At 31.4% G+C, this 20570-nt stretch overlaps 5 protein-coding genes across 7 annotated transcripts in view; 2 read left to right on the top strand and 3 right to left on the bottom strand.

The window, feature by feature from the left end:
* LOC129919457 (protein Lilipod) overlaps positions 1-20570 on the bottom strand; it is a 147200-nt gene that overhangs the window by 89522 nt on the left and 37108 nt on the right. The window lies entirely within an intron of this gene.
* LOC129919467 (ras-related protein Rab-13) lies at positions 2223-13030 on the top strand. Its single transcript, XM_056000348.1, has 5 exons — positions 2223-2581; positions 2726-2925; positions 3714-3806; positions 11635-11748; positions 11830-13030. Exons 1-5 carry the CDS (start codon positions 2458-2460, stop codon positions 11941-11943), a joined length of 645 nt encoding a protein of 214 aa, XP_055856323.1. The 5' UTR covers positions 2223-2457; the 3' UTR covers positions 11944-13030.
* LOC129919460 (cuticle protein-like) lies at positions 5097-6853 on the bottom strand. 3 transcript variants are annotated; one of them, XM_056000338.1, is made up of 4 exons: positions 6655-6849; positions 6313-6389; positions 6191-6230; positions 5097-6122 (listed from the first exon to the last, which is right to left on the bottom strand). In XM_056000338.1, the coding sequence occupies exons 3-4, from the start codon at positions 6200-6202 to the stop codon at positions 5172-5174; spliced, it is 963 nt and encodes a 320-aa protein (XP_055856313.1). In that variant the 5' UTR covers positions 6203-6230; positions 6313-6389; positions 6655-6849; the 3' UTR covers positions 5097-5171. The 3 variants fall into 3 exon arrangements, with proteins under 3 accessions (XP_055856313.1, XP_055856312.1, XP_055856311.1); XM_056000337.1 differs by having other exon boundaries at positions 6191-6389; positions 6655-6848; XM_056000336.1 differs by lacking the exon at positions 6191-6230 and having other exon boundaries at positions 6313-6853.
* On the top strand, positions 8461-11482 carry LOC129919464 (cuticle protein 21-like). The gene is made up of 2 exons (XM_056000345.1): positions 8461-10189; positions 10268-11482. Exons 1-2 carry the CDS (start codon positions 10178-10180, stop codon positions 11009-11011), a joined length of 756 nt encoding a protein of 251 aa, XP_055856320.1. The 5' UTR covers positions 8461-10177; the 3' UTR covers positions 11012-11482.
* On the bottom strand, positions 13865-20028 carry LOC129919455 (serine/threonine-protein kinase Nek8). The gene is made up of 15 exons (XM_056000328.1): positions 19594-20028; positions 19193-19538; positions 18540-18678; positions 18344-18472; positions 18132-18286; positions 17932-18072; positions 17748-17872; positions 17559-17676; positions 17370-17497; positions 16120-16258; positions 15753-15921; positions 15469-15654; positions 15277-15402; positions 15107-15213; positions 13865-14074 (listed from the first exon to the last, which is right to left on the bottom strand). Exons 1-15 carry the CDS (start codon positions 19814-19816, stop codon positions 13942-13944), a joined length of 2364 nt encoding a protein of 787 aa, XP_055856303.1. The 5' UTR covers positions 19817-20028; the 3' UTR covers positions 13865-13941.

Below are 20570 nucleotides of genomic sequence, written 5' to 3'. Positions count from 1 at the left end.
TAGGTTGATAAAATTTCGTGTGGACGTTTCATATACCATAGAAAAAAATAAAAAAATATGTCCATCAAAAAACTTCAGGTCAAAGGGTGTTTTTTTTTAGCGAGAAAGAACACTTTTGAAATGGTACCATTGCAGCGCATGGAAAATTTTTGCATTTTTTTGAACCGCATATATATTTTATACATCGTAAGAGAATCAAAAATAATCAAAAAATGAATTACATTTACCATGGAATATTGAATTTTCATGCTAAACTTAAATTGCTTGCTTTTATTTTTTATTAAATTTTCACACAAATAAATGTTTTGAAGGAGTGAGGTGCAAAAGTAAAAGTATGAAAAATAATTGTGCAGTTTGTGATAAAAGGATCAAATTAATAGGATTGTTAGTGCAATTGTAACCCTCATTTTAAGATATTGGGCCACTTAATATTTCACCTATGAGGATGTACATGAGCCATCTAATAACCCCAAATTTCACAAAATTGCATTTAAATAGCTTTCTGTGCATCGTTATAAACACCCTTATAGGTAAAATATTAAGTGGCCCAATATCTTAAAATGAGGGTTACATATTGCACTAACAATCCTATTAATTTGATCCTTTTATCACAAACTGTACAATTATTTTTCATACTTTTACTTTTACACCTCACTCCTTCAAAACATTTATTTGTGTGAAAATTTAATAAAAAACAAAAGCAAGCAATTTAAGTTTTGCATGAAAATTCAATATTCCATGGTAAATGTAATTCATTTTTTGATTATTTTTGATTCTCATACGATGTATAAAATATATGTGCGGTTCAAAAAAATGCAAAAATTTTCCATGCGCTGCAATGGTACCATTTCAAAAGTGTTCTTTCTCGCTAAAAAAAAACACCCTTTGACCTGAAGTTTTTTGATGGACATATTTTTTTATTTTTTTCTATGGTATATGAAACGTCCACACGAAATTTTATCAACCTACCACTTTTTTTCAAGGAGTACTTGGTAATAATCTGACTCTTGATCTTTGAGTAAAAGAGAATTCATAAAGAGTCCAATAACTTTTTACATGATGGTCGAGACATTTTGGTATTGATTTTATTCGATCGGGCGTTAGAAAATACCTCGAAATCATGTATCATATTAACAAAAAGGTTTCATTGCCTATACTATGATATGCAACAAATCGAGTGCAACACAGAAAAAGTCTTGTATCTACCCTTCCGGATGGAATACAAGGTGGCCCAATATCTCAAAATAACTCTTATATTGAGTACTACCAACGATGTTAATTTCATGCTTTTATCACAAAGTGCACGATTTTGTTGCTGAGCCGCCTCACTAAAAAAGAAACTGAAATAAAGTTTGAAGATTTCTCAGTTAACTAGCAAGGTCTCTCGAAGCTGGAAACTTGTTTTGTACTAGCCAGTCAGTAATAATACACAAAGTCCAACAACAACTTATTGGCTAGGAAATAATTTACCTTTTTGCTTTCAGTAGAAAATGAATTGGGATAAATGCTTTGGAACAACCAATTAAAAAAGAATATCTACCAAGAGTGCTTGAGCAAATTGGCTTTGAAGCGTTTTCGTCAAAATTTTGTTGCTTTACTTTGTATAATTGTCACAAGAAAACGGCTGATGTATTGATATTTAATTCTCAATTTAATAAAAGTAAACTTAAAATTGAATAAAATGCGAATAAATTCAACAAATCTACCATAAACAAAGAAAACTTTAAAACTCACCACACATCAAAAAAATAAAACACATTCACCAATATCATCCGTTTTCATATACCAAACAAACTCAACCCTCTATCGTTGCAGCAGCAAGCTGATGTTGTGTCATTTTAAAGAAATCATATTTCACAAAAATAACGGCTACAGGTGGCTTAGCCACCACAAAGAAAATAAACTTCTTTGTAAGTTTTCATCCACTTTTTTTTTCTTTTCTTTTCGTCCTTTCCAAGACGCATGCTCCGTTATTTAATGCCAAAACCCACCAATCAAAGGATATCGATTTTTCTTGTTTGTTGAATCATACCTTCTTGGTTCTTGGCAAACGTGAACATAGTTTATCATCATCTTGTGCAAAAGAAAAAGTTTTCTATGTTTTCCTTTTTATTAACAAATAGAAAATTTTAAGAGAATTAATATTTTAATTAAATTCTCACATATTAAAAAAAATATATAAATTAAACTTAAATTTAAAATAAATTAAGTGGAAAAATATAATAAAATTGTGTACGCATTTGTTAAAAGGGTTAGCAAAATCCTTTATTTATTCCGAATACAAAGTGAAAACTTTTTTATTTTGTTTCGTTAAATATATATATTTTTTTTTACTAAAGTGTTAATTAAGTTAAAGTTAAGTTTAATCCTTAAATAAAAAAAAAAATAATCTTCCAAATTAATTCCTTTCTTTAAACTAAAACCAAAGAAAAGAAAAAAAAAAGAAAAAGAAATAAAATGGCCCTAGATTTCGTCGCAACATACAAAGTCCTTGTTTTAGGCGACTCAAATGTAGGCAAGACCTGCATTGTTCACAGATATTGCGATGAAAAATATTACGACACATATATTTCGACAATAGGTAAGTGTCCATGTCCATCATCCATCTCTTCATCATCCATCCAACAGCTGGAATCCTATAGATATTTTGTTGTTGTTTCGAATAAGAGAAAAAAAAAACTTCATAATTAATTGACCAATTAACCTTTTCCTCACACCAAAAAAGGTATCGACTTTAAGCAAAAACTAATAAACTTAGATGGAGTTCCAATTAAATTGCAAATATGGGACACAGCTGGCCAGGAGAGGTTTCGCACACTAACAACAGCCTATTATCGTGGAGCCATGGGCATCCTTTTGATGTACGACGTTACAAACTTGGAGAGCTATAATAACTTGTCTTATTGGCTACGTAACATCCAAGAGGTAATTTGTCATTGTTCTTGTTCATGTCTTTTATTTTTTGTTTAGTCGGGATGGGCCGGGATCAAATTATAGACAGGTTTCTTGTGTTTTGATTACCGTTTCTTTGTTAGTGGTTGGTTGGTGGTTTGTGGGAGAATGCATAGTTTATTTCTTTTATTTTTTAATTATGTCTACACTGAGAGAAAAATCTAGGACATTTTTATATTGAAAATTTAAGTGACACTTCACATGTTAAAACAAGCCCTGCCTTAAAATTCCCTAACCTTACTGTTGACTTTTATATTACCCATAGTCCTGATTGCAAGGTTCCTTCTATAAGGCCTTATAGAAGCTACAGAAGCATCTGTAAAGCTTTATAGAAGCAAGAATCTTAAAGGCCATTATGTAGCCAAGGATAAGAAAACTTGTGAAGATAAAGAGGAGAGAAAGAACTGTGAGCCGGATACAATTTTCAGGATTTTAACACTGGATTTCAACACTGCCTTAAGACGTTGGTTACCCAAGTAATGAAGGTCAAAAAATCGCATACAGGAAAATCAGCGTTGCCTTTTAATAAATTTTTTGGTTGTTCACAAATATATTTTGTAAATGACTCAACCGATGTTTGCCAACAGACTTTTCTCATCCTGAAGACCACGTTTTTAAACTTCTTAACACCATAGGAAAATTTCTCTCAGTGTATTTTCTATTTTCTATTTTATGTATGTTTTTTATTTGTTTTTTTCATTTTGCATCGCGCTCCAATTTTGATGATAATAGACTTTTCTATCTTATTTTTGTTGGAATAGAATGCATCACCGGATGTTGTGAAAGTCCTTGCCGGTAACAAATGTGAATGCTCGTCCACACAACGGATGGTCGATAAGGAAAGAGGCGAGAAGGTGAGTGAAGTATACCAAAATAATAATAAAAAAAAAAAAGAAATGAGTTTGAATTTTCTTTTTTTTTTTTTTATTCATATTATTTTTATGGCATTAGACTTGGCAAAAAGTCACTAGAGTGTGAGAAGTTATAAAGATGTTATATAGATAGGTTCAAGGTTTATGGTTTTTAATGGAAACTAATTTGGATGCATATATATGTAGAGGTATATTTAGCAAATGTTAGCAGTTTTTTTTTTCTCTTAGGGCTATATACATAAATAAATGAGAATATTGGTTGTTGGTTTAGTTATAATGGAAGTTCATTTAATATGTCATCTCCTTTAAGTGGCAATATACTATTACATCCTTGGGGAGTGTGAATAACACGAATAAAGGAATTAGAGCAAACAAAAAATGAGAACTTTTTATTTGAATGCAACAAAGAAAATCAAAAGTTTACTCTCGCAAAATTTTAGCTGAAGTCAGATATAACAGCATTAGTACCGTTATCACGCTTTTACCGGAAACCTTTTACTTTTCCTGTGTCCTTTTTAATCATTTCTATACCAAAAACGGAAAACAATAAAACTAAATCAGAGAATTTCAAACACCTTACAATTTAACTTGAGTAAACTTAACGAAACAAAAGTTACAAATACAAATCTCTACTGAAATCAGATTTTGTGCCTTGGATACAAAAGTACTAAAAAATCTTTTTTTCAAATGATGAAAAATAAAAGTATAAAAGCATTGGCTGTCTTGGGAAACGAAACCTGGACCTCTGTTGCAAAATCATAAACGGGAAGTCGAACGGGAGAATGAGTCATGCGTTTTCGTGTATGCCGTTTGCTTTCGTCTTTTAAAGTTAAGCCATTATGTGTGTCATTCTCACGTTTGAATTATCACATTCTAACTTTTCGTTAATTTAAGACATTTTGAATAAAAATCGAAGAAAAAAATGAATGGAGGACGACTTCAATACAAATTGCTTCATTTTCGTTAAGTTTTTTGTTTCTGCTACTGGTAATAAACTAACAAAATCTAAACAACGGCAAACTATTCAACAATAGGAACAACACAAAATACTGTGTAGAAAAACTTAACGAAGAATGAATATTTTGGATATATACATTTCAAAGGAACTAATACCGCGATTCTCCCCCACAGACACAACTTATGAGAGTCACAATTCTTCGTTAAGTTGTTGTTCAGTTGTGATCTGCTCCATAGGCGATCACAATTTTTGTGACTGTCATAAGTTGTGACTGAAGGGGATGAGAAGGGTTGTAAGATATATTGACAATGGAATTTTAACGAAAACATTTTTTTTAAATATTTATTTCAATACAACGAAAACAAAACAAAATAAAACAAAAAACTTATTTAATGATGGTATTGAATGTTATGCTCTGATGACTTAACGTATGTTGCTGGTGCAGAGTAGGATTCGGATGTAGCGTAAGCTACTGGAGCGGATTTGTAGTAACTTGGGGAGGAAACAGTTTTAACCACAGATGGAGCCACATAGACTGTTTGTGGATGGGCATGGTAGTTGGCTGGTGCTGCATAAGTAGGTGATGAAACGTATTGATGAACATGGCTTGGGGCAGCAGGAGCAGTGGCATATGTCACGGGACTGACATTTTTCACAATGTTTGATGTAGAGTAGGTGACTGGAGTAGATTTATAGTGGGTTGGGGCAGCATATGAAACAACTGGACCAGATACAGCTTGATGGTAGGTTGGGGCAGCATATGACACTGGGGCTGAAGCAACAACTGGAGCAGAAACAGTGTGGTGATAGCTTGGGGCAGCATATGATACTGGACCTGAAACAGCATGATGGTAGGTTGGAGCAGCATATGATACTGGAGCAACGGTCTTCACAACAGCTGGGGCAGCATATGTGTGTGATGGAGCTGCATGAACAGGGCTCAAATGCTTAACAACGGCTTGAGCAGGAGCATGTGCTGCATGCTCACCTTCATGGATTGGAACACGGTTGACTACAGCGTTGAATCCATGCTCAGCATCAGCACTGTATGAAACTGTCCTTTTGTATCCATCAGCATCGATCAAAGAGTATTCTCCATTAACAACATCACCATCCCTGCTCTCCGATTGACTCTTGACATCTCCAGTAATAGAATCGTGAACGTTATAGGCAACGTTGTACTGTGGATGTGGATCATATTCCTCAACACTCTTAGTCAAAATATGCTGTGGTGCTTGAGCAACAGCAACAGTATGTGCAACTGGAGCAGCATGGTAGACTTGTGGTTGAGGAACATATCCTGCACTAGCAACAGCAACAAGAGCAAAAGCAAGGACGAACTAAAAAGAAATTCAAAGTCAAATAAAAGGATCTCCAACTATCTCTTAGTATTTTATATCTTTTTTACCTTGAAAGCCATTTTTCTCAGATAAATTTGTTTGATACTGCTAATGAGAAGGAATGTATTCAAGTGATATCGGATTAGTGATTGCAGTTTGATTTTATAGTCTATGCGACTGAAAGCCTAACCCACACTCTTTCAAGGACGTAAAAAAAACTTCTTAGGTAACAAAATAACACACATAACTTTTGAACATTTTTCTGACCTACATTCTCGAAAAGAAATTCGCATTGTAATGAATTTTTTCGTTTGCAAAATAAAAGTTTTTGGACAAAATGTAAAACCACAAACATTCATCGGTAGAAGCAAACAACAAAAATTTTAATGATTAATTTGGCTGCGGGCAACAAACAAAAATGCTCCAAAAGCTTATCAATTGTAAGCACCTTCTTTAGGTGCGAAAGGTGTTTCATATGATCTATGTGTACCTGACGTTTTGTCCATTAATCCAAAATGATCAATCTACTTACCTATCGCATATAAGAAATCTCGCAAAGAAACTAATGAAAATAATCAAACAGGTTCCACCCAAAAAAACTGTATCAAGCCAATTATATGAGCATACTTGAGTATCTACATACCTTACTCTAAGTACAATCGAAAGTAATTCAATTTGACCTTTGAATGATTACTAACCGTTTGGATAACCGATTTTTTTTATGGTTGACAGAAGAAAATTAGCAGTGACGGATTAGCAGAATGAAGACATTGGAAAGGCCCCTTGTTAATTCACTAGATAGGTATGAAAGTTTTTCGATATTTCAATCCGTTTTCAAAAAATACACAGACGTATTACCTTTAATTTTTTGTTAACCAACATCTCAAACAGGAACGAGCTAGTGAAAAACATTGTTCAATCTTTTTGATTTTTCTCATCAAGATTAAACTTTTTCAATTAAAAGTTATTTAGCATTGATCAAACCAATTATAATTGGGTCCGTAGTAGGCCATAGGCCGAAATATCGATGTCAATATAATGACGTCATTTTTCGTTATAGGGGGTGGCCTAAAATGGCCCCCCTAAGGAAAATGTCCTATATCTCGAAAAACAGTAGCATTCAAACTTAAATGCTATATACTTTTCAAAGTTTAATATATTACTCTCACATTTTTTTCATTTGCGAGTTGAAAAAGTTCCAAAAAGTATTTAATTTTTTTAATTTTCAAGACGTCTACAAATTTCACTGATCAAATTTACCCGGGTTAAATAGCACACTGTCCAAACATACGTGATTTTAAATGCAAAATTGAGTCAAAGGGCTTTTTTTCCATTTTCTTGGAACAAGTGGTGCTTAATCCCCCCAGATCTTTCATCGAGTCATTCAAAACCAAGTTCATGTTGGTTGCACGTCTCGTTTTTGTAGTTTTTGCAACTTTGAGTGTTTTGGATGCTTTTTTCCAGGTTTTTGACGGAATCAAGGGCTTTCCTCAGTCCAGGACTTCCTCTCTGTGCATCGTTCATAAATAGCAACTATTTTCACTTTAAAAAAATGAAAATGTGAAAAAAAAAATTAAAATGACTTGTGAAATAGGTATGCCATTTTACCCGAGCACTAAGTAGGCCATTTTGCCCATTTTGAGTTTTTTCAATTTAATTTTTACACCAACAAATTTAAAATCGGTTTAAACCAACTTTTTTCAGTAAATTAATAAGAAATACTTCATGCGCACACAGTACACACATTAACTTCTTTTTCCAAAATACAATGTTTTTTTTAAATTTTTTTTTGCAAAAAAAATTTCACAAAATTTTAACGAGTGTACTTTTTGATGTGGATAGAGACAGTTTGACCTGTCAAATTTCAAATAATGGCTTGAAGTTCCTGAAATTTCGTATATGTTGGTTTTGCCAGATAAACTAAAGAATCGCGTTCATAAAACTTTCTAATTATTTTCGATTCTACGATTTCTAGCAAGGGGGCCATTTTACCTTGGGGTGCCATTTTAGGCCACTTTCCCCTATTTGTTATAAAAAGCCTATTCTTTAAGATGGCATAACAGAAATTTTGAGAAAATAACGGAACTTTTCATATCGACCATGAAAAGTTGTCGAAAAAAGTGGAAGGTTGTGTATATGCACAGCATTGTATATATATATTTCCATAGTACTATCATGAAGTAAAACGATCTCAGGAACTCTGGTGGTAACTTAAAAAAGCAGAATTTGTATGAAATAAATACACAGAGCGCCACCTCACAATAGTGGTGACTTGAACTAATACTAAATTCGACTTCATGATAGTACTATAGAAATATATATACAATGATGCACAGTACACATAATAAGGTAATATCTTTCGAACGTTGTCAAAATTTGTTTGTCAAAAATGCGCACCAATCTGTCAGGTCGGCCTTTAATTTTTATATTTCAATCGCAGTAAACAGGAAATTTGTTTTTGTTTTAATTTATAAAATTTCATTTGAAAAAATTATAAATTAAAAAATAACTAATTTTCTTCGTGTTTTTTCGCGGAAAATGGTGAACACTTAAACTAAGTGTTTTTTATAACAAAGTTGTTTTTGTTATTTTTTTTTTATAATTATAATTTTAACTATATGCCTGTAAGACCTAAGGTCTTTTAAATGCATACTGCACGACACTAGTTAGAAGTAATAGAAAGATAGAAAAGATTTTGTTGGTATACCTACAGTGAATTGAGAATAAGATGATTATTATCTCATATAATCCCATGGGTCGCTTCCAAGCTGGGGGATAAAGAAAAGAATGCTGTCTGGGGTAGGGCTAGAACCCACACCTCCAGGCTAGCAGTCAAGCACTACATCCACTGCACCATTGCCACCCGCAAGGTCTCCTCAAAATTTTGATTTCCGATTTATGAAAAGTTGGCTCCTTGTATCTAAAATATTTTAGCAACACTGAATAGGAATTAGGCTAAACACATTCCGGAACTGCGAGAAGACTACCCTATTCTGCTATTCGATTCACGTGAATCGAAAGATTTCCTCCAAACTGGCTTTAAAAAACCTCTAACTTTCGAAAGCAGTGGTGTTTTCGTCTGTTTTAGAAATTCTAGAGAAAAAAATTACCCTTCGACCAACGAAAAATTTCGTTCTCCAGTACAATTTCAACCAGCCACATGAACCTTAAACCAAACGATTTAGAGAAGTCTCCACTCTCCGCTGTTATGTATTATTGTGATAAGAAAATGACATTTGAACAGTTTTAGTGTTTGTTTTTGCGGTTCCATTTTTCTAACTGACTTTCTTTTTTTACTTTTATTTTTGTTTGCAATTTTTTAATTTAGATATTCTACAGTTTGTGAATCTCTACACAGATATTTTTTCGTTGTCGAATGTATTTTGTTGTATTCATAGGTATAAAAAATAAAGTTGGTTTCGCATCAACCGTCACCTAGGCTTTTTGTTGAGAATTTTTAACGAATTGAGAATTTTCTTTTTTTAAGAGCTTTATCTTATTGGGAGAGTTATTTCTCCTAGGTCAGTTTTTGATTGTTTTTGTGTTACTAGAACTAAACTGGCTTCTATTCTAACTATGACCTATGACGTTTGCTTCAAATACTCGACTTAAGTCCAGATATGCTTTTGTATTCAACGCGGAGATTTACACCTTTCGATTTTAAAACTAATTTTGAAAAGTCTTCTAACCACTTCCGACTGTTACAAATAATTCTATCAGAAATCATAATAGTCAGGTAATTTGCTATGAAAACTGATAAATGTCGCAAGTTTTTATATTAAAAGAGATATTTGTAGTACAAATACTTGTATTCTTCATGTGTTACATTTTTGTTTACAAAACAAAGAATAAAAGGAAAGTAGGAGTTACCTTAATCAATTGGATGATTGCCTGAGGGCTTTAATACTATCCATAAGCCAAAAGTATAGTACTGTGTTATAATGAGCGAAATTTGATTTGTGTATATAAAACATGATTGTTAAAGTTGATACAGTATCATTTCGATTCGATAAAGCATCTTGACCACACCAAAAAAACAAATCAAATCAATAGTCATGGCTTTTAAGGTAAACAGTTGAAAATAAATAAAGAGTATAAGTCCCGATGAATATTGTCCATCTATTTTCTTTTATATTTTACTTCAGTTTGTTATTACTCTCGCTTTTGTTGCTGTTGCTAGTGCAGGATATATCCCTCCTCAACCTGAACATCAATATTATCAAGCTCCTGCAGAGCATACAGTTCCTTTGGCACCGTCATCAGGAGGCCATCATTTGGTAGCCAAGAAAGTCGAAGAATACGATCCACATCCTCAATACAAGTTTGGATATGATGTGCATGATGAAATCACTGGAGATTCAAAAAGTCACTCTGAGACTAGAGATGGAGATGTTGTTGAGGGAGAATACTCTTTGATCGATGCTGATGGTTTCAAGAGAATTGTCCACTATACTGCTGATGCCGAACATGGATTCAATGCTGTTGTGAGTCGTGTTCCTTTGCATGGAGCTCATAATGAAGCTGCTCATCATGATGTTAAGACTGTCCCTGCTACCTATGCTGCTCCAACTGTAGTTAAGACAGCTCAACCAGTTGTATACTCAGCTCCAGTCAACTTTCATGCTCATGCTCCAACAGTTTATGCTGCTCCACCCTCCTACAAGACTCCTATTCAAATTGCAGTAGCCCCAGCTTCATATAACTCACCCAGCAGCTACTACAAGTCTGATGACGCTAGAACTCTTTTGAAGAATGCTTCTCCAGTTTCTTACAGTGCTCCATCTTATTATAAGGCTGTTCCAATCAGTCATGCTGCATCACCATCAGCATCCAATGATCACTCTCAAGAATCCTACTCGTCCTTACTCAGTTCTGGATATCATCATTAATTTTTTACTTGTGATTGTTATTTTCTTATTATTTAGTTTTAATAAATTTGATTGTTTTTTTTATGAAATTAATTTTACCTTCATATAGTCTTATATTATTTAAACCAGAAGTTGGCCTCATTCAGGATTTCCTATATTTGAGAATTTTAGTGTCCAGCAAATGTAGAAAAATATACCGAGCGAATATTTTTTTTACTGAAAATTAAAACTCTTAGATATAAAACTAAGTTCGACAACACTACGTTGGTCTACAGAAAATCGAATACCATTTCGATTGAAAAAAAAAACGATTAAATTGTTCATCTTTGGCATCATAGCTTCCAAACTACTTATCTTAACTTAATAAATGAGGTATCATTGGAAGCGTGTTGCTTGTCCGCTGGATATAGGCTATAGGAAATTGATTAAACTTGATTGCCTCTAGAGATAAAAGTCATAAAGTGTTTCTATTATTTTTTTTATATGAACAGAGGTTTGTACTTGATGCCTTTACTAAAAAACAAAAAAAGACTTTTAAACTCAGTTAATTTTTGCAGCTAAATCTATTTTTTACTTTACTTTGTATAGGTATAATTTTTTTTTACAAATAAACATATTTTTCCCAACTTTTTTTATATTCACAGATTGCTGAAAACTTTGAAATGCCATTCTTTGAAGTATCATGCAAATCAAATATTAACATAGAAGAAGCTTTCTTAGCACTTGCCAGAAAAATTAGAGAACAACGAGAACATAGGGTAAATATTTTCTTTCATCATCATCATTTAATATCTCTTGAATTTAATAATAAAATAAAATCAATTATTTATAATTTCCAGGGTGATAACTTTGATGCGGATGATAAGACTCAAGAAAAAAAATCACCTGGCTCCACCGGACTAGGTACATTTACGTTAGGTAGTATTTCCGAAGGTAGTCGTTGTTCCTGCTAAGTTTATTATTATTATTAATATTATTATTTTATTTTTAATAATTCTATATACTTCTTGTTTTTATAACAAAGAAGAAAACAAAAATCAAGTGATTTTTCAAAAAAATTGTTTCTTAAAAAAATTCCACAAAAAAAAGTGAAAAAATTAAAAAGAAACTGACCTTAGTATTAAAATTTAATCGCATTTTTTTGTTATAACTCATAAACAATATAAAAAAAACATTCAAATATTTATCATAAACATCATCATAATTAATAACAACACCTGCGCATCACATTATTTGTTGTTTCAAAGAAAACAAATATAAATATTTTGTTTGGCACAAATGACACTTCACTTCATCTTTACACATCCATATTTGCATTAAATGTAACATCGAACAAAATATAAAAAAAAAATAACAAAACACAAAAGTTTTAATAAAATGAAATATTTTAAAAAAAAAAAAAAAAAATTATTTCCATAGTCGAACAAAAATTAATAATTAATTAACATTAAACTTATAAAAATGTATCTTTAAAAAAATACAATTTTATACTACAGAAACAAAAAGAAAAAAATGTAAAAGTAAAAATGAACTGGTTTGATCATTTGTGCAAGAAATAAATGTAATGAATTTTTAACTACGATTAAAAGAGAAAAGTAAAAGGAAGATGAACAAGTAATAGGCAAATTTGTTTAAAATCAAATATTTTATATTCAGATTTTTATTTTTTTATTCACAATATTCAAAGCCTTATTCTCCTATTCATCACGATGATCGAACAAATATAATCTTGAGACTGCTTTTAAGATAACAAATGGAGACCTTCTTGTAGCAATGTTGCTAGTTGAAATTGGCGTAAGAATTAAGGGCATTCGAAGGTGACAAAGTTACTGGTATGTTGTCATTCTTTTAAATGGGGCAAGGTCCGACTATAATAGTGTGAACAGGGTGTTTTGGGTCGTATGAAACCTAACGAATAGGTACAATTAAATCATAAGACGCACCCATAATAGCCAATTTCTCAGTATCTTCAGTTTTATTTTTGAACGTGAAGGGCGCTCCTTACGGACGTCAATATGAAAACTGACAGCATGTTTCTTTCCATTTTAACGGTTCATTCATTTTTTACATTAGCTTCTGTTTGATCCTGTCTATAATAGTACGGTGTCTATAACGAACGTGTCAGGGGTGGGTTTGGACAACTACTTACTATTCTCAATATAAAACTCAATGCAGAACCCGTTCACTGTGGCGTATACGTAACAAAAAAGTTAAAAGTTAAAATCAAATTAACACCGCCGAATGTTTCCTCATTCTACCTCTTTTACCACCCTTATGACCCTAAGTTAAATAATTTTCGTATGGGTTTGATATTGGCATGAATGGAAGAATAAGGCTGATTTGTATTAAAAACCTTTGGATGCTCGCACAAAAAAGAAAAAAAAAAGTATAACATATAATAAGTCCTATAAAACAATTTTTTTTGTTTTCAATTTTAAAAACTGACCCCATCAGTATAAATTAATTTATATAAAAAAAAAACAAATTGTAAATTAATTTGAAATGGCAAATGTGCAATTGTTTTATATCGGTTTTAAATTATTATTGTACTAATTTTTAACCATAATTATTATCTCCCAACGAAAAAAAAGAAAAAATAAAACAAAAAGATAGAATATGTATTTTACCTACAAAATAATATTGTAAATAAGGAAAATTTTATTAATTAAAAATTAAAAAAAATAAAAATTGTTTAGGTTTTATGTCAATTAGAAACAAAAATGGCAAATTCAATTTTTTTTAAGATAAGAAAATTTTATTTAAAAAAAAAACAAACAAACAAATAGGTCAAATATTTGAGAATTAAAAAATGCAACAGGTAAGGAGTTGTATTTGAAATAAGAACAAATGTATTTTGCTTTTGTTTTTTATTAATTAAAATAATAAATTACATTATATAACATGATCAAATTTATGTTTTTGTTTTAATATAAATAAATTGGTTTGTAAAGTTAAAGATCCTCATAAGATGATATCAATGGAGTCGTGGTGTCTACAAGAACTAAAATACTATGTGGGAGAGGATAGATGTTGTTGACTTCAACGTAATATCCCTTGTCAAATTGTTCCTTTGAAGAATACAAGCTAGAAAATATTTTTAAATTTATATAAAGAATTTAACTGATTAATAAAAGTCTTATCGAGAAAAAAAATCTTCGCAATAACAAAAAGAGTTTTGGAAGATTCCCTAGATTTTTAGAATCAAAAGAAACGGGGAGGTATCGTTCTTACCAAAATGAAAGAAAATAGTACCTACTTTTTTTTAAAACGGCTCTGATGATTTTGGTTCAAAGTTTTGTGTAACTAACGATAACTGCCATACTAATGGTCATAGAAACGTATTCTTTATTTTTTACTTATTTAAGAATAGAATACAAACTTCGTTTTAGGTCAAAAAATGATTATAGAATTTTTTGTTATATTGAGATAAAAATTTAATTTTCTTTTAGAAAATTATTTAAGATTAATTTTGTTTGATTGTTAACAAAAAAAAAATCTTAACATTCCAAGCATCTTTTTCTTTAAGAAATTTTCATATTTAACATATTGTTTTTGTAAAATTAATGTCCTAAAAGATGCAGGTAATTTTTTTACCTAGACAACAACTTATTTATAAAAAGTTTTTTGTTTTCCCTTTAATTCTTTAAGAAGAAAATTAGGGAAATTTGGATTATTAATATAACAGTCACCTTGTTCAAAGTTTTAATGAACATTCTAAGTTTTCTGACAAAAGCTTCGAATGCATCATTGTCCAAAGTGGATAAAATGTCGAAAAATACCCGAATTTTTCAGTCTTGGTGATTTTAGCCTTTAAGGGCAAGTTTTTGATAAATTGATGCATCACGGCATTTAATCTAATAATAATTTCCTATTATTTGAGCCTTTGGAAGCTTGATGGTTTCCAAAATATTGCTCTTCGAATATCGTCAATTTTGTTCGAAATCGAGTATTTTATTCTATTTTTATTTGTTATTCTAATGTGGGGGAGTTGTAACACATCAATTAAACTAATAACATAATTGCAACCGCTAATACTTATTATCCAATCCCAAACACGGTTTAGTTAACCGTTCAATATAATGATCATAAAACTTAACAAATCAATTCTGTACTTACGCCAAAATATCAATAGGGTCCAAGATAAGTTCCGATTTATAAACAGATGCCAAAAAATTTGTAAACGCAGCTGTATTGTTTCCCAACTCGATGTCAGTTTGATGGTTCTAAATTAAAATTAAAAATAATATTAAAATTTAATCATCATAATATTCATGGCCAAAAATTACCTCAGAATGCACAGAATTTCCATTGGCATTTTGCTGAATTTCAGGTATGCCATTTCTAGTTCCCCAAAATGTAATAACATTATCATCTGAAGACACAATTGTACATTGATCACTGCATTTTACTTTCTATAAAATGAAAAGGACAAAAATGAAAGATATTCAAAGTAAAAAAAATGCTAAATTAAAATTTACCAAAATATATTTATCTTTTATCCCTGGAACAAAAGTTGGAACATCGACTGGATTGCAATGACCCAATCCACGTTGTCCCTCAGAATTGCGTCCCATTGTTAAAACATAACCACCTTCGATAAGAAACACTGAATGTGTTGAAGACAGATCAAGACTAATAACTTTGCGTGGGAGGATGACTTTTTTCTAAAGAGGAGACAAAAAATGATATTAACTTGAAAAGTTCAATATAATTGACCCAACAAATATATTTTTTTTTTCTTATATTGAACAGAACTACTTACAAATGCCATAATTTTCCCCGGCTTATTGAATCCCAATTTATTATAATCGTTGCTTCCACAAACATGAACGTCACCATTTTGAAAAAGTATCGCCGAGGTATTGGGACCACAGAAAATTCTTGTTGGTTTGCTATTGATATGCGCCAGAAGAATCTTTTGGGGTGTTTTTCTAAAAATAAAATTTGTTTTGTTTAGGCTCAATTTATTCACTCTCCATTATATTTAAAATCTCCATTAAAAATTATAAATCTGTCAAATCGCATACAAATTTTAAAATTTCCCTTTTTAAATGGCGACTTTAAATTTAATGGAGTGTGAATAAATTGAGCCTTAGATATACAAAATAAAGAAACTAAATAATGTTTACTGTTGAGTTTGTTCACTTCCTAATCCAAGAGCTCCATGTGAATTTGTACCCCAAGTGAAAACAGAGCCATCTACACTCAAAGCCATAACATGATCCATGCCGGCTGCAACTTGTATGATGTGGATATCTTCTAGTTTCTCTGCAATTTGATATTAGAAAGTTTTTTTTTAATTTAATTTATTTTAAAAGACAGATATTGAGATCAAGATCACAATATTTCCAAGATGAAAAAAATAAAATGCACGACTGGGTCGCACGAACTTGCTCTTAGAGTTAAAGTTGCTTAAATTTTTAAGACTTTTTATATAGAAATTTGGAAAAAAAAAACAAAATTCGTTTTTGAAAAAAAAAAAATAAAATAAAATCTGAAATTAAATTGCCCTCCAAAACAAGTATGCAGTTTTGATTGATATATTAACATGCATTTTTAGAAAAAAAATTTTCAAAATCGTTAGAGCCGTTTTTTAAAAAACTAATTTTTTATAAATATTTTTTTGGAAAAAAAGTTTTAAAATAAAATTAGTATGCCATTTGGTAGAAATCACTAATCAACATCTAAAAACAAAATTTCAAAAAAGTTCAAAAAGTTCGAAAATTTGATTTTTCAAAAAAAAATTTTCAAATTTTTTTTAAAAATCCAAAAATTATTTTTTTCAAAATTTTATTTTTGGCTTATATTTAAATTATATAAATGCTTCTTCACAAAAAGTTTCGTTGAAATCGAATAAGCAGTTTCGGAGATAATCGGATTTGAAAAAAACGGTTCTATGGCAGGTACCGTTAATAATGATTTTCAAAAAAATTTTTTTCGATTGAAAGATAGACTTTAGCTTAAAACTAACATTTGAATTTTTTAAAAAAAATCGTTAGAGCCGTTTTCGAGATATTTCAATTTTACTAAAATCGGTATATATATAAAATCGTTATTTTTGGTCCAAAAAAATTAATTCCAAAAACCCCTCTGGAGAGTCGCCAAATACCCCTCTGGAGAGTCGCCAAATAACGCTACATACCAAGTTTGACATTAATCGGTCCATCCGTTTAGGCTGTAGCTCCTTATACAGACAGACAGACAGACAGACTGACAGACAGACAGACAGACGGACTTCCGGGACCCACTTTTTTGGCATTGTCTACCATCGTAATGTCATGGAAAAATGTTATCTCAACTTTTTTTTTTTTGTACGAATGCATAACTTGATATATAGTACCTATATCGCAAGTAAAAATATCCAGGGAAAATTACTTACCAATAACTTTTGGAGAGTGATAAGTTTTGATCTCATCATGACCCAAAGAATATTTTGAGTTATCTCCACAACTGAGAACAGCACCAGATTTAGTCCAAAGAATTGTAAAACCATCTCCAGCACATGCTCTAAAAATATATATTCATGGAATTGCTTATTTTAAAACACTAACCAATCCTGCAAACTTACCCTACTACATGATATTTTCGGACGCTTTCCATTCGACTAGGATAATGCTTCCAAGCTTCCAACGAACTGATTCCCAACTGTCCATGTGAACCTTCACCCCAAGTATAAACGGATCCATCTTTAAAAAAAATAAAAAATTAAAGTTCGCTACTCAGCTCTTCTGTTTGATAGAATCAAAATTTATTTAACCTTCATTAACAACAACAAAATGTGAATCACTTGTTGCAACAGTTAGAATTGATGCCTTCGGTGGTAATTGTATTGGATTCAGGCTGAAACTTTTCCCAAATGATTTCAATTGATAAAGAACTGATCTAAAGAAATAAACAGAAAAATTGTATCATCGATAACGACACCGATTCAGTTCTAATACCTTTTTTCGATATTTTCATTTGGTGATACAGTCGAAGCATTCATCAATTCCTTTGTTTGTGTTTGGGCGGTAGGTGCTAGAGACATATTCCCAGTTGTGGATGTTAAATCAGAAAGACCAATGTCATCTTCATAGCAATATCTGGAAATAGTGTGTAATTTTGAGTTTAAACTTTTACAATATTCTATAGAAAAAAATACCCCTTTTGTTTTCCAAGATTTCGAAATATCAATGGTATCCAGTATTCTAGAATTTCTGATGCATTTGGACGTTTAGTAGAATCAACTTGAAGAAGATTACTCAAAAGACTTTTCAAACCAGATGAATAACCCGGTGGCAATGGGGTGTAGGAGGCCTAAAATATTTAAAATTTCAAAATTTTGAATTTATTAAAAAAATATTACTTGCATACCGCCATAATTTTTGTAACCAATTCTGATAGATTTGTAGCAGCAAAAGTTTTACGCAAACAACACATCTCACCCAAAATACATCCCAATGCCCAAATATCACTTTTATGATCATATTCTTTACCTTCACACTGAAAAAAAAAAATACAAATTGTGATATTTTCAATTTCGTAATACGAAAAAGTTAAACCGGCTAACCATTTCTGGACTGAAGTAATAGGGTGTCCCCAATACAGTTTGAGCATGGATTTTTGTATTCATAATTTTGGAAATTCCAAAATCACCAATTTTTACAATTCCTCGTTTATTTAGAAAAACATTTGCTGTTTTGAGGTCTCTGTAGGTTTGGTTTAAAAGGATTAAAGATTTAATCAAAAAGGTTCGTTATACTCAAGTTGTTAAAAGAAGAAAGATAAACGAAAAATAAAGCATGAACACAAATATTGAAAAAAAAAATGATAACACTTTCTGAGGCCAGCAACAAAATGGCGCCCAACGTGGGACCTGAACCCACGAGCCTGAGATCAAGAGTCTCATGTTTTACTGACTGAGCTATAGCCGGGTTAAAATTGAGAACGCATCATAGACAGTTTTGACGGAGCATGGTATATTAATCACAGAATCGTGAATTTGGATCTCACGTTTGGCGCAATTTTATTGCTGACATGAAATGGGCATTTAAGTAGATATATTTTTTATTTTTTGTTCTTGGCAGTTAATTTGCACGAATTCTGCTAGAAATCTACAATAACCAAGATGCGTGAAATAAAGCAATTAGTCAATACTTGACCGTGTAGAGTTATGACGTTACTTTTTGCTACTTAGCTCAACTTCTTATTTCTTCCACCAACCTGTGCAGTATATTCTCCGAATGCATATAATTAATTGCACTTGCAATTTGTTCAAAAACCGCTATAACATATCTCTCTGGAAAATATTCCCTAGCAATTCGTTCGCCTATAACTTGAGCTAATGTCCCTCCATCAGCATATTCCATTTCAATTAATAAAGTATTATTCTTTATAAAACTACCCAAATAACTTATGATATTTGGATGATGAAGCTTTGAAAATACTTCAACTTCATTCATTGCCAAATCACGTTCGGATGGTGTTAAATCAACCAAATTGATTTGTTTGAAAACTATGGGATGTCCATCGGATTTGCGACGATATAAAATTGCTATACCAAATGAACCTAGAAATGAGTCCATATATTAAGATTTGATTGATTTCTGATATCTTCTTCTTACCTTGTCCAACAACTTTAACTTTTTCATAATTACTTAATTCAGGTCCGGCAATATTCAAGGTCACTGATTGTTCTGATTGTAGTTTTGAAGCATTCTCATTGACAACACTTAAAATTAGAGTTGGGAATTTGGGATTGTATGTTGCATTTCGTTTTGTTGCAGTACTTGAGTCGGCGACTTTTCCAGAAAATATCGGAACCGTATTCGATTTCCACTTTTTCATAATTAAGAGTTTTTTTTCCAACTTTTTTGTTTAACAAATTTAGGAGCAATTGTTTTTTTGTGTGTCTTGCGGTTGAGATTCTATTATCAACTGAAAATCTTTGTTTTGGTCATTGCCGGTCACTGTGCAACAGGGTATAGAACATGCGCGTTTTTAAATCCAAGAACAGAAATATTGGAAGGAGAAAGTAATTTCTGTTTACATACTGAACATTTCTTTCATTTGATTAGGGTAATTATTAGAACCAACATCAAAAATTGGTTAAATACTTTTATAATTTAATGCGGAGCCTTCAATTATTGTAATCAAAATAAGGCTGTCGTTAAAAGAAAATAAGTAAGATTTTATTTGAAAGCTTTAAAAACAAATAAATATAGGCACCTATATACATGAAAAACCCAAACCCAATGGCCTACACTTTCAATCATTTTTGTGTGCTTGTAATTACTCGGAAAGAAGCAGCAGGTGGAGTCCGCGGATATCGAGTTCAAAAACAAAAAATTGTTTTTGCTTTTTGGATTGTATGAAATAAATTCAATTCTAATGTTTGTAATTACCATTAGTCCAAATAATGCTTTTCGCTCAGACATAGAAGTTGGGCTTATCAGTTGCTGTTGTAGTTTTCTATTTACTATTTACGCAAAATTTGTACTTGATAATTCTTGTAAGTTTTTACATACAAGGTGAATCCACTGAGTCCCTCGTATAGCTGTTACGCAACCGGGCTTATACAACAAGCTTGAAAGTTGGCATC

Source organism: Episyrphus balteatus, chromosome 4 (assembly GCF_945859705.1).
Source record: "Episyrphus balteatus chromosome 4, idEpiBalt1.1, whole genome shotgun sequence".
In the NCBI taxonomy this organism is placed as follows: domain Eukaryota; kingdom Metazoa; phylum Arthropoda; class Insecta; order Diptera; family Syrphidae; genus Episyrphus; species Episyrphus balteatus.
Note: the sequence above shows the minus strand (reverse complement) of the source record. Positions and strands in the feature narration are given on the sequence as shown.

Bases quoted from the DNA above. Each gene is read 5' to 3' on its own strand.
- LOC129919460 (XM_056000336.1), bottom strand. From the start codon at position 6,477: ATGTTTGTGGTTTTACATTTTGTCCAAAAACTTTTATTTTGCAAACGA. The intron at 6,123-6,312 runs GTTAGGCTTTCA...ATTTCTTTTTAG, and splicing joins ACGTCCTTGAAAGAGTGTGG to TTCGTCCTTGCTTTTGCTCT.
- LOC129919455 (XM_056000328.1), bottom strand. From the start codon at position 19,816: ATGAAAAAGTGGAAATCGAATACGGTTCCGATATTTTCTGGAAAAGTC. The intron at 18,073-18,131 runs GTATTTTTTTCT...CACTATTTCCAG, and splicing joins AATCTTGGAAAACAAAAGGG to ATATTGCTATGAAGATGACA. The intron at 17,873-17,931 runs GTATTAGAACTG...TTATTTCTTTAG, and splicing joins AATGAAAATATCGAAAAAAG to ATCAGTTCTTTATCAATTGA.
- LOC129919467 (XM_056000348.1), top strand. From the start codon at position 2,458: ATGGCCCTAGATTTCGTCGCAACATACAAAGTCCTTGTTTTAGGCGAC. The intron at 2,582-2,725 runs GTAAGTGTCCAT...ACACCAAAAAAG, and splicing joins CACATATATTTCGACAATAG to GTATCGACTTTAAGCAAAAA. The intron at 2,926-3,713 runs GTAATTTGTCAT...TTGTTGGAATAG, and splicing joins GGCTACGTAACATCCAAGAG to AATGCATCACCGGATGTTGT.